At 40.3% G+C, this 13644-nt stretch overlaps 1 protein-coding gene across 1 annotated transcript in view; it reads left to right on the forward strand.

Annotated features, from left to right (window-relative positions):
* ATP6V1C1 (ATPase H+ transporting V1 subunit C1) overlaps window positions 1-10212 on the forward strand; it is a 47918-nt gene extending 37706 nt beyond the window's left edge. The window contains exons 9-13 of the mRNA XM_043601518.1: window positions 4575-4667; window positions 4760-4853; window positions 6923-7020; window positions 7868-7994; window positions 9588-10212. Coding sequence (XP_043457453.1) covers window positions 4575-4667; window positions 4760-4853; window positions 6923-7020; window positions 7868-7994; window positions 9588-9683 — 508 coding nt within the window. The 3' untranslated portion in view covers window positions 9684-10212. The remainder of the gene's footprint in view (window positions 1-4574; window positions 4668-4759; window positions 4854-6922; window positions 7021-7867; window positions 7995-9587) is intronic.
* The last annotated feature ends 3432 nt before the right edge of the window (window positions 10213-13644 follow it).

Here is a 13644-nt window from a genome sequence, read left to right on the forward strand (position 1 = left end):
GGCTTGCAAAGATAACTTTTATGAAGAAAAGCAGGAGAGATGCCCCTGCAGTGACATGGGAAGATTGGTTAGGGGACAGAGAAGATGGCAGGTCTGAGTCTTAGGAGTGAACTAAGAAATCAGAAGTGGCAGGCAGAGTTCAGTGAGCTCCAGAAGCACGGCCACTCACATGGGTTACTGAAAGTGCCGTGAAACACCTGGAAAATGTTGACGTTTCCTTCAGGCCTGGTTACATCTGTGTGAACATAGTGCTGGTACTTCTCTGTAATAGAACTAAAAGAAGGGAGTGTGTTTGGGTCATTTATTTGAATCTAGTAGAACTTAGGCAAGCTGAGTTAAGCCAAACTGAGCTCCTTTTTAGGCTGTTCCTGGCCAGTTCCTAGCCAGCATCACATCTGGGAAGTGTTTACGTCCATGTTTAATCATGAAAAGATGGTACTTTCTTACCTCTTTCCTCTCCTTCTGGTTTTCATTTTGTTTCTATACCTTGGTCTCATATATCACTTAAGGTCACTGCTTGTTTTGGCTTGGTTTGAAATCCCTCCAGCTTCTGGCTTGTCAGCTCCCTGATCCCTGCCACTCACAGATCTCCAACTCCACTTGATTTTTGCATGCTCTTCCCTTGCCACATCCCTGACTTCTAGAAAGGCTTTACTTTTAGAAAGGCTTAAACCTGTAATCCAGCTCTTGACCCAGAGCCTTCTTTCTGTTTCTTTTTTTCACTGTGACAGAACCTGCTCTTTGACCTTGTCCACATCTCAAGTCCACCCCTTTACATTGACATTGTTGATTTCCTCCAGTCATGCTGCTTCTCCTGCTGAACCTGGACTCTGAAGTCATCACTTTAACTGTTGTCCTGCATGCACCATCGTCTCTGGACCCTGTGACTTTCTTGACTTCCTCCCCTCATTAGCCTGTAATGCAGCCTCCTGGCTTCTATGCCTGAATTGCATGAGTGAGACGGAATCTGGTAGCCCTGAGTATTGGCTAGTGGACTTGGGCTCTTCTGTCTTAGTGGGACAACCTGTTCTTCTGTCAGCGCCTTTTCAACCACCCCCAGGGCTCTGGCCTCTGCCTGCGGCTTTGGGACCCTGAAATCTCCGTCTGTGGCCTGGTGATCCCCATAGTTTCGGACTTACACGCCTGGATTTCTCGGGCACTGCACATGTCTGTACGTCGGTAACTACCATAGGACATTGTCCCCCCAACCTCAGCCTCAGTCGCCCATCTCCCTTGTGTGTGTGGGAGCAAGACCTGCCTAGTTACCAAACCAGAACATGGGAGTCCTTCATTTTGAACTCTTCCCTCTCCCTCCCCCACCCCCGCCCCACCCCAATTTAACCAGCTGTGTTATTTCTACCATCCGTAGCATTTGGTTGAACCATAGGAAATTGCTATTTTGTAGGTCAAAAGTGGTCAGATACCAACAGTTCATACGGGTCCACCAACTTAAAGCTGTTCCTCCCCCTCTCTCCCCCCCCCCCCCACTCCCATAGCTACTAATACTGCTTTAGTTTAGACTCCCATCTCTTGCCTGGCCTATTGTAACTGCCATTATCTGGGCTCCTTATCTCCAATATTTTCTTCTTCTCATCAGTCTCCTGCATTGCTGCCATTTTCATTTTTGTGGTGTACCAGTCTGTTACTGGCACGTGTGTGTACACACACACACACACCCTTCGTATCCTGTGTTCCAGCTACACTTCTTTCTGGCAGTTCCCCCAAATGCACCATGCTATTCCACACCTATATGCGTTTGCATGTGGGCTTCTACTGGCATGTTCTCTTCTTTGCCTGTCTTTCAGACTTCCACTTGGCATCACTGCTTTTGTGAAACTCTTTAATGTTCTCTGAGGTAAAGTTGGTTTTTGAAATTATTTTTTTAATGTTTATTTGAGAGAGTGGGAGAGGGAGAGGGAGAGAATGAGTGGGGGAGGGGCAGAGAGAGGGGGAGACAGAATCCGAAACAGGCTCCGGGCTCCACGCTGTCGGCACAGAGCCCGACGTGGAGCTTGAACTCATGAACTGTGCAATCCCCAGCTGAGCTGAAGTGGGACACTTGACTGGCCGAGCCACCCAGGTGCCCCTGAGATAAAGTTATTAATTCCCTTTTTGCTCCAATATGTCACATATATCTTCTGATACACTGACAACTCTGTATCGTGTTACTTGTTTCTTTCTGTTTCCTTTATTAGACCCATGTCTTGAGGTCAGAGAACCACTTTGTCTTAGTTTTGTTCCTTTTTTTTTTTTTTTAAGTTTAGTTTTGAGAGAGAAAGCACGAGTGAGGGAGGGGACAGAGAGAGAGGGAAAGAGAGAGAATCCCAAGCAGGCTCCACACTGTCAGTGCACAGGCTGATACGGGGCTTGAAACCATGAGATCCTGACCTGCGCCGAAATCAAGAGTTGGACACTTAACTGACTGAGCCACCCAGGCACCCCCTAGTTTTATTCCTAATACGTAGCAAGAGCTGTGCACATTTATAGAGAGACCCTGTACGTGCTTTTGTGGTGGTGGTGGTGTGTGGTTTTTGTTTTGTTTTTGAGGCTGAGTACATGTTAAATGATTGAAAGTCCATTGTACCAAGGACACGTGGTTGGTTTTTTTTATACGATTTTAAGAAATCTCTTTCCTGGGGATAGGAAGGAAAAGCAAATAAATGGTTTCTATTTATTTTTTTCTTAATAAGGTAGCACAGCAGGATTTAGTCCTAAAATAAGACTGAATTTTTATCCTGGCTCCCTTCATCATAAGGATTTTAAGTACACCAAACAACTTCGCCGTGACCTAGGTCTCTACATGACAGAGGAGCCTGCGTAATAGACACCCTGCTCATGGTCTCAGAGCATGTCAGACATCAGGCGCTTTTGAAATGGTCTTTAAAACAGCAGAGTACCATATGAATTTAAAAGATCACTGTGACAGTGGTGGGATATTGTTAGGGGTCTGTAGTAGCCTGTCAGGTTGGATTTGGATTTCTTTTGATCACAGTGTGCATATTAGAGTCAAGCCTGGTAGACCAGAAGATCATTAAAGGTTTTGTATTAAGTTCTGTCCACTTGGTAGCTGCCTTGCTTTGGATTTGATAGTCACTGGGGGCAGGAACTAAGGGTAATCGTTTTGAGAGGGCACCTTTCATTTAAAAAAAAAAAATTTTTTTTTTTAAATTTTATTTTAAAGTAATCTCTGCATCCAGTGTGGGGCCAAATCTCACAACCCCAAGATCAAGAGTCACACGCTCTGCCGACTGAGCCAGCCAGAGAGGGCACCTTTTAAAAGGAAGTTTAAATGTTCTAAATCCACAGTAGCTGAGTTTCTGTCTGTGTCAGTGATGACAGTAGCCATTCCTCCCAGAGGCATCTGCTGGGCCTATTGCTGGAGAGGAAGACTGAGAATCAGTGGCTTCAGTTCTTCTAGCCATTCTGCATTAAAGCATTGTAGTTGCCTCCTGAATTAACTGCCAATCAGGCAGTTCTTAGACTTCCTGGAAAAACTAAACTTTTCCCCCCCTCCCCACCCCCTTATTTAGTAAAATATCTTTGAATTCCACAAGCACTCCCTCAGGCTTATAAAACATTTTTTTCTGATTTTAGAAGTACCATGTTGTAAACAAAAACTAAACAAACAAAAAAAAAAAACAAAAAAAAAACCCCGATACAGGAAAGATAGAAAGGAGAAGAGACCCCCGCCCCCCGCCCCGCCACCCACCACCAAGTGATTCTCTTGCCCCACCATCATCACTGTTGGAACAATTCAGTGTATAGCTTCATAGACCTCATACATGGGATTCTGTACATAAGTAGCTGTAGGTAAGTTTTGAAAGCCAAATCAAGATCATAGTATACATGAACTGTGAAGTTTGCCTTTCCAATCAGTGGGTCTTTCCCCCAGGCATTTCAGATGTATGTGGTAGTTAAAATTTCCCCATCATGTCTAGAAAAGTCATTCCAGTGATGTCCATGGGAACTGTGACTGGAGGAAGTTCTGATCTCGCTGCTGGGATCTTCTAGAGCCTAGAAGGAAGCCCTGAGATGCATTAAAAAAATCTGAGATGCGTCAGAAGTTGTTTAGACCATTGCATTTGTCAGTTTTTGAGTTAAGATGTGGAGGGAGACAAAGGAAAGATCTGTGGTAGCAGGTACTGGCAATGCAGAGAGGGTGGGCCAGGCCTCAGTGGGCTGGGTTGGGCTGGAGAGAGAGAGAATTTGTTTTCCAGAAGAGAAGAAGGTACTTATTGCAAGAAAGCAGGGAAACTCTGGAAATAAACTGGCTCCTGGTTTTGCCTCAGCCGGCCTGGCACTGTTACAGATGGAAAAGCATGGTCCTTAGAGTTTGGACACTTCACTTGAGTTAATGTTGGATTTTGTTGGGTTAGAGACAGGTAAATGTAACATAGGGCTGTGAAGGCATTGTAAATAAAAAATCGTAAACACAGATGGTTAGCATTGAGGTGGTTTGGGAAGAAGGGCTGCTGCCCTTTACTGTTCCTCCTCCTCCTGTTTGTGAAGTCTGCCCTCAGTGTGAAAGAGAGGAATAAATATCAAACTTTAAATGGACTTTTTTTCCCCCATAGTGTACTCTCAGAGGACCAAGACAGTTACCTTTGCAATGTCACCTTGTTTAGGAAGGCAGTTGATGACTTCAGACACAAAGCCAGGGAAAACAAGTAAGATTATTATTTTTTGATTTTTAATTTGTTGATTACCTATATACACAGAGTGGACAATTTTGGTTTTCTCCCCACCCCCCAAAATTTAGATTCATCGTTCGTGACTTCCAGTATAATGAAGAGGAGATGAAAGCAGATAAAGAAGAAATGAACAGGCTTTCTACTGACAAGAAAAAGCAGTTTGTATGTGTTGTTAATATTCAGTATTATCAGTGTTAAGCAAAAGAAGAGGGCAGCACTGCTTTCTTCTTTTTATTTAAAAGAAAACTCTGATTTTACTTTTCAGACACTTGGTTTTAGTTATTTTTTCTATTTTGATAGTTTTTTTTTTTAAGTTTATTTATTTATTGAGAGAGAGAGAGAGAGAGAGAGAGACTGACTCCCAAGCAGGCTCCACGCTGTCAGTGCATTGCCCGACGCAGGGCTCAAACTCATGAACTGTGGGAGCATGACCTGAGTTAAAATCAAGAGTCATATGCTAACCACTGAGCCACCCAGGCACCCCTGGTTATTATCTCTAAACAAACTTCGATCTATGAATAGTTATCTTGAAATCCATACCTTTAATTATTCCATCTAAATCCCTATCAGGAATTAATTTTAAATACAGTGTTAATGCCTCTGTAGTGAGCGATTATTTTAATTAAATAGTATTCTTTCTTTTTCAGTAAGAATTTTGACTTGAGGCAAATTTTTTTAATGCCGCAATCTTATACTGAAGCAATTGGTATTTAAACCACTGGAGAGTTCTAGTATGTTCTGGGCAAAATGGGGAAGGGGGATAGAATTGTGAAAACGGAAGATGGTGTCAACTTCCTTGCCATCTTTGAAGTGCTGGATTATTGTGAAGACAAAAAGCTTGTCTGGGAGGGGAAGAATGACTGAAAATGGATTTCTCTTGAAATGCAAGAAGAAATAAAAGCAAATCCCATTTGAAATTATTCCTAGGTACTTTATAAACCATATAATCTCATTTGGGATAAAACTAACCCTAACCAAGTAATGCCCAGTAAAACCAACTTGTTAGGAAGGACCAAAACCCTTTTAAAGAACAGATATTTTAACCAAAGATTTTTCACTTTGTCTTATGATCCTTTTTCCTTAAATTAATTGGTTGGTACATTGAATGAGTCTAATGATGTTGTCTAAATAACTTAGCTGAACTGATCGTGTATGTCTTTTAAGTATTGAGAGGCAGTATTGAGTTATTTGAAAGCTGTTTCTTTGAAGAAGTGTTTTTATTTAATACTGGAAATCATACTGAATACTTTAAGTTCAAAAAGAACTTAATGTAATCGAATCTTTAAAAGTTTGGAATGTGCAGAGGTTTAAGAGATCTAGATGAACATCCCTGATTTTACAAAAGAAAAAATTAAGACCTAGGGATAGGTATTAAATGATTTATTGCAGGGTGCCTGGTGGCTCACTCGGTTAAGCATCTGACTTTAGCTCAGCTCATGGTCTCACGGTTCATGAATTCATCCCCGCCTTGGGCTCTCTGTTGTCAGCACAGAGCCCACTTCAGATCCTCTGTCTCCCTCTCTGCACACCGTCTCAAAAATAAACAAACATTTAAAAAAAAAAAAAGACTTATTGCATAACTTTTTATCCTTGTTCCTGAGAAGTTGTTTGTAAATTGAGTTCTATTTTAAATGTCTGAAATGTATTGCATAATATATCCAGGTTTTTGTATTTTGGTTTTCAAGCATAGGGCACATCTGTATTCTGTATCAGTTTAAATTACTTTCATTAAAATGTATGTCTTTTCCTGTGTAGTGAGTAGGTTCTGTGAATTGTCTACTGAGGTAATAGAGTAGTGACTAACCCTTTAATTTTATTGAAGATGAAGCATCCAAGATAATGAGAATAACGAAACATTTTTAAAAACGAATTATAATGTGATTTGATTTTCTTGTAGATTCTTACTAGATAGTCACTCCTTTAAAAATATTTGATTTGTTGGGCGCCTGGGTGACTCAGTCGGTTAAGCGTCTGACTTCAGCTCAGGTCATGATCTCCTAGTTCGTGAGTTTGAGCCCTTTGTTGGGCTCTGTGCTGACCGCTCAGAGCCTGGAGTCTTCTTCAGATTCTATGTCTCTGTCTCTCTGCCCCTCTCCTCGTGTGCTCTCTCTCTCTCAAAGAATAAACATTAAAAAAATGTTTAAAAAAATAAAATAAAAATATTTGATTTGTCTATTTTTAATTGCCATTTCTATACTAAATTTGTGGTAATTTTTTTTCCTTCTTTATAGGGACCACTTGTACGGTGGCTGAAAGTAAATTTCAGTGAGGCGTTTATTGCGTGGATTCATGTGAAAGCGTTGAGAGTTTTTGTTGAGTCTGTCTTAAGGTAAAGAAAGTTAATTAAGAAACTTGAAATTGAAGAGGTCATAGGTCCCTTTACATTGGCCTCTTTGTTATAACACACAGTCCAGTGATGGGAAATTGCAGCCGAGAAACCGAAGGGACAGCTATGAGGGAGAGATCGGCAGTATCACACGTGCATGTTAGTCTTGTCCTTAATACCAGGATTAGAAAAAGTGATCCATGCTGCTGTACTCCCTGATTCTTTTCTTGTGTAGTTAAGCTAAAAGTAAATTATACACTATTTAGCCAATGTTTGCTTAAAAGAAGATCTTTTGTATGTTTTATAGGTAGTTTAGTACACAGTGTATTGGTGACTTATTTGAAATCATTGTTTCATATTAACCTAAAATATTTTATTTTGAGACACTTAAAAATCTCAATCATCTTGTGATCCTCTGTACATTTTGCTTATATTAGAAATAGTTCAAAATACTTGCCTGTAGCCATGCTCACTCTTTGTAAATTTCATTGGTTTTTCAAGATGTGAGTAATTATGTTTATTATTATGAAGGTGTCTACTAAGTGTACATATTATTGCTATTTGCTGGGGGCATTCATAGATTACCTTAGAAACTGAAGACTAATTAAAAATAATTCCTAGTAGACAATTGGCTCTCATTTTAAGGAAAGATTTCTAGTGGACAGTGAGGACCAGAGAAGATTTGAGTTTCTTTGTATAATTAGCTGAACTTGCAAAGGTGATCATTAAAACGAGGTACCCTCTCTCTATTAACTGTGATTAAAGAAGAGTATGAGAATATTTGCTTTGAAACAAAAGTCTGTTTATATGTTTACTTGTGTTACACACTACACGTTTGCTTCCTGATAAGGTATGGCTTGCCCGTGAACTTCCAAGCAATGCTCCTTCAGCCCAATAAGAAAACAATGAAGAAACTAAGAGAAGTATTATATGAATTGTATAAACATCTAGACAGCAGTGCGGCAGCTATTATTGATGTAAGTACTTATTCGGTATTTTATTAGAGTAGGAACTGGAATTAATTTCAGAAAAAATTATTGGAAGGAGATAGAAAAGGGATAGTAAATATCCTATTATTTAATCTATCTTTAATTGCTTTGAGATTCTCCATTAATTTGTTAGCTAAACATAGCAAGTAATTTACATTGTTTACCGTTTTATACTAGTTAGAGCAGTGCTTTGCTTGTAAGCCAGTCATTATCTTGCTATAGATCAGATGTTCATAGCCGTAGAAATAAAGAAGCAACCAGTGATACACTTGTTTACAAAAGTTAATAAATGGCAGAGAAGAAGAAAATAAGTAGTTATTTTAACTGTATTTGGTAGAAATAGCGAAGTCAATAGAGGAGCATTTTAAAGGGAACTGTCAGTTTTCTAAACGGGTGTCTTTATATCTTCTTTTAAACAGAGGATATAAACAACATACGTGTGTTTTTGTTATTGCTGTTTAAAATTGTAGTGGGCTTTTATTTCATATTTTTTATTTCAAATACCTTGTTGATTTTCTTTTCGTTTTAAGGATGGTGGTAGTATGTCACTCACATTTGCATTAGTTAGAACCCATGGAAAGTCAGTTTTTCTTGATAGAAGAAAATGAAGGAAATTACTTCCTACATTATCAATAAAAAATGATGTCCAACTATTTGATACATAATTTCCTACCAGTGTATTCTTAAAACATGCATAAATAGTAAGTGATATCAGGGGTGCCTGGGTGACTCAGTCAGTTAAGCGACTGACTTTGGCTCAGGTCATGATCTCACAGTTCGTGAGTTTGAGCCCCGCATAAGGAGGGCTCTGTGCTGACAGCTCAGAGCCTGGAGCCTGCTTCGCATCCTCTCTCTCTCTCTCTCTCTCTCTCTCTCTCTCTCTCTCTCTGGTCTTCCCCCGCTCATGCTCTGTCTCTGTCTCCTTCAAAAATAAATAAAAACATGGGGCGCCTGGGTGGCGCAGTCGGTTGAGCGTCCGACTTCAGCCAGGTCACGATCTCGCGGTCCGTGAGTTTGAGCCCCGAGTCAGGCTCTGGGCTGATGGCTCGGAGCCTGGAGCCTGTTTCCCATTCTGTGTCTCCCTCTCTCTCTGCCCCTCCCCCGTTCATGCTCTGTCTCTCTCTGTCCCAAAAATAAATAAACGTTGAAAAAAAAAAAATTTTAAAAAAAAATAAAAAAAAAAAAATAAATAAAAACATTTTTAAAACATTTAAAATAGTAAGTGATATCATTAAAATTATGCTTGGTTTACTTCTGTTCAACATTTTATAAGCCATATGTCCCATAAACCCAATATCCCAAACCTGAGATTTAAAAATTTTTAAAGATTTTATACATTGGTAGGATTATGGTTAAACACCTACAGGCTTTGGAGTCAGTGCTTAACTCTGGCTTTACTACTTACTGTGTTTCCTCATTGGCAAAATAGGAGTAATAATGCCTAACTCAGATTAAATTAGGGTAAACATACAAACTTAGCCCACAGTAGGTGTTCAATAGGAAGGTGAATGGTAATACTTGGTTTCTTCTTTTTTTGATTTCTGTAAGTATTTCATTGAATAATTCTGATTTTTTCCATAGGCTCCTATGGATATTCCAGGCTTAAACCTGAGTCAGCAGGAATACTACCCCTATGTGTACTACAAGATTGATTGCAACTTGCTGGAATTCAAGTAAAAAAGAGCTCCTTCCCAGACAATCCTGTCCTTGTGTTGGTGTATTCTAACAGAAATAGGTTACAGTATGACAGTACTTTTAACTCTCTATTGTCCTTTGCTTGCTTCTGACCCCCCCTCTCCTAGGTGAGTTCTTCTGTAGTGGTCCATTTCTCAGTATTTTCTTGTTCAAGGAGAATAGATGTCTTGTTTCTTTTTATTGATCAGGTCTGTAAATGTGTACTAAAAAAAAAATCAGAGTTTATTTATAAACAGAATAGTTTATTTAAAGACAAGGTCTTTCCTCATTGTGGTATGCATTAATTCCATTTGTTACTGTTGTGCACAAAAACCTTGTTTACAAGGGAATGGTAAACGTTTATACCATTTTGTTCACTGTATTTAGTAGACATAACTGTTTAATAGTGACTGAATCATGATGTAAAGAAATGTGACAATATTCAGGTATGTGCTTTCTGAATGTTTCAAATTACAATCTGTGAGCACTGTTGACACCCACAGGAGAGAATAAAATGACCTGTGCAAAGGTGCATTGTGGTGTGTGTAACTTTGGAAGGTGACAGTTGAGTTTGTGAGTTTGATAAATGATATTGTAGCTAACTTGCTGTCCCACTTGCAGGGTTTTGTTATGTATGGAGTGTCGACCGTTTGTGTCTGACTCGGGTATGATTTAAGTGATTTAAGTGTGCCAAATCTGGGTCCCAGCACAAATGTAAAGATTATTTTTCAACGTATGACGGATATTTACATTTGGACACTAGACTTTGAGTTCGCTCAAATTAAGAGAAGGGCCAACTTTGAATAAAGTATAGCAAAACTGTGCGGTTTCGGTCATTTGTGTTGTGTAAGTCCTTATTTTGCAGGTTTCCTTCTTAAGATTTGTGATAAAAGTCTTCGTTTTGACATATATGTCATTGATGACATGGTCTGAAAAGAGGCAGTGTTAGTTTTAAAAATCTCTGAAATCGTGTGACTTAGTTTCACATCCTGAAGGAACTTTTTTTTTTTTTTTTTTAATTTTTTTTTCCAACGTTTATTTATTTTTGGGACAGAGAGAGACAGAGCATGAACGGGGGAGGGGCAGAGAGAGAGGGAGACACAGAATCGGAAACAGGCTCCAGGCTCCGAGCCATCAGCCCAGAGCCCGACACGGGGCTCGAACTCCCGGACCGCGAGATCGTGACCTGGCTGAAGTCGGACGCTTAACCGGCTGCGCCACCCAGGCGCCCCACTGAAGGAACTTTTAGAAGAGGGTTTTGTGGCAGTGCGAGCCTTCCTGTGCACTCGCAGGCTTGCACTTGGGTGAGAGAAGTTTCTGTTGTAAGGGCATTTCTAACCTATTCTGTTCCTTCTAGAAATTAACCTTCCAAATACTTTCTACTTCAGAAAGTTATATTGTTATTCCAAGAGAAATTAACTTCAAATTCAGACTTTTGTAAAGTAAACAATGAGAGATGACCCTTCCTGCCTCTCACATTTCTTCTTAAGGAAGTTTTCGTGTATTCTTCCAGGCCTTTTACTAGATTGCCACAAGGTGTATATCACACACACGCCAACAGTTTATTTTTAAATAAAAGTAGGATCAGACTGCATATATTCTGTCACTTGCTTTTTTGCTTACTAGTAATATCCAGAATAGCTACAGGTCCATCTGTCTAGATGCTGTCTAGAGCCAGTTTCTTTTAACTGGCTGCATGGTTTTCCATCATGTATTTGTGCCGTAATATAGCTGACTGGATGACTATACAGGTTATTTTTTGCTTTTGCTCTTAACAAACACTGCTGCAGTAAACATCCTTCTAATATCTTTGTTTACTTGTATTGGTATTTCCATATGCAAGACCTTGGGACTGGGGTTCACAGGTCATAGGTATGTATATTTAAAGTTTCGACACGAACTGCCAAGTTATCTGTCAGAATTCTAAATTTAAGACACGTTCAGAATGCAGATTTTATTTTCAATCTTCCTTTGGATAAGAGGCAGCTGAAAATTTTTGGTTTTGATATCAGAAAAATTCTGGTTCTCTGCCTTCTGTTGCAGGCGTCGTTTTGAGTCTTAGTATCTGTACAATGGGCATAATCTGGGGTCGGGGACGTGTTTTGACAATTACAGTAAAAGATTGGTAGGCCTACGTGATGACTTTAAGATTTTACTTGGACTATAACATGTTTTGACCCATGTAGGTAGGGATTATTTCAAGTTTAAAATCCCAGCGTACATTTGGAACTTGGGAACTTTCACTATAATTTCTGTCAGGGATGCAGAGTGGCTGAGAGTGTAGCTGTGGAGCCCAGGCCCACCTCTGCTACTAATGAGCCCTGTATCTCCACACCCCGGTCCCTCCTTCATAGACTGGGGACAACCTGAGTGCCCACCTCATAGGGCTGCTGTGCTGACTGAAATAGATGCCCCCCTGCACACGGAGTGCTTTGAATGGTGGCTGGGGAGAGAGCTTATTAGATGCACGGACTCACCATCCTAGATGAGTGCCTGTAGCTTCTTTTCACCCATGTTTAATCTGAGAATTTCAAGATTTGTGACACTGTGGAGTCTGAAGATGGAAGGAAGTGTGTGCGCGCGCGCGCGCGCGTGTGTGTGGTGGGGTGAGTAGAGTTTGTGTACATAGCGTAATGTTAAAGCAGTGTGGGTCTCTGAGCTTCAGTCTGCATTGAAGTTTTTACACCCGTGATGGCAGCCACTGTTCCTGGGAAGGGACTCTTCCTACTGTTTTGCCTTGTTTGCTTCAGAGGCTGCTGGTTCTCTGAGACAGAGCTCAGGTGACTTTGACATTCATTAGACATTTGTTGGGTGTCTGTCAGAGACCATTCCGCCGGTGCTCTCGACGCTTGTTGCCTCACCCCTTCCCTATGTTGTTTGTGCTGGAAGGACTGGTGGTCCCCTTTCTACTTGTGGAGGCTTAGGGGCAAAGCACTGTAGTGGTTTCTCAGATCTCACAGATTTTGAGTTGGAGTCAGAACTTGAGCTCTTGAAGAAGTCTTGAAGACTTCTGACTGCTGGGCTCTTTTGTCCATATCATGCCTCCCGCCCTCTACTGGGTCCTGTAGGAGTGAGCCCGACATATTCCTTCACCTTCACCCCAAAAGGTCACGATATAGAAAAGGCAATTAAGTGTAGTTCATGAGATAGTAAACTGCGCTGGTGTTTGGCAGGAACTTGGGAGCCCAGACATTTTCGTTGGTGACGGGTCATGACGTGTCTAGCTGTTGTATGCTAATTTCAGCAGCTCAGGTAATTCAACCTGGAAGGTTTTCCTACCGGCTGAAGTTGTTCTTAGGCAGACACCATGTGGTCTGGATGGGTCAGACTCCCATGCAGCTTTTTAAATAAGGACATACCAAGTAATACCTTTCAAGTAAAACTTTGTGCATCACAAATACTCAGCAAATGTAAACTTTCCTTTGTTCTCACTTCAAAATTAAATAGTCCCAAATGTTGGAAATAAGATAACAAGAAATTGATCTAGATATGAGGTTATTCTCCTTTATTCTCTTTAGGCACCCTCCCCCCCCCCCTTTTTTAAAGAAATAACAAATGCACTAGGTTAAAAACCATACATACACATATTATAGAATAGCCTATAATGAAAGCCTTGCTCTGTAGAAAAAAAAAAATGGTTGTTTTTATCTATTAGCATCAGTAAAAGATGGTTTCTACTAGAAGATCTGTAACAATATTATGTTCTAGAGGAAGTACATTGAAAACTATGGTAACTTAGTTGTCTGTAAATTGAAGTTTAACCGTTTCAGTAATGTAAACTTGTTTAGGGTCTTTATTTTTCTAGCCTAGATAGCTTTAGATTAATATGAATGTAATTCTGGCCTTTTTAGAAAATGTAACCCACCAGAACTATTTTATTTACCAGCAGATTCACCCTTAGAACAGATTTTCATCCGGGCCCCGTGACTTGGAGAAAAAGGGAACAAGGTAACGCCATGGAACT

The sequence above is a fragment of the Prionailurus bengalensis genome, chromosome F2 (assembly GCF_016509475.1).
Source record: "Prionailurus bengalensis isolate Pbe53 chromosome F2, Fcat_Pben_1.1_paternal_pri, whole genome shotgun sequence".
Lineage (NCBI taxonomy): Eukaryota > Metazoa > Chordata > Mammalia > Carnivora > Felidae > Prionailurus > Prionailurus bengalensis.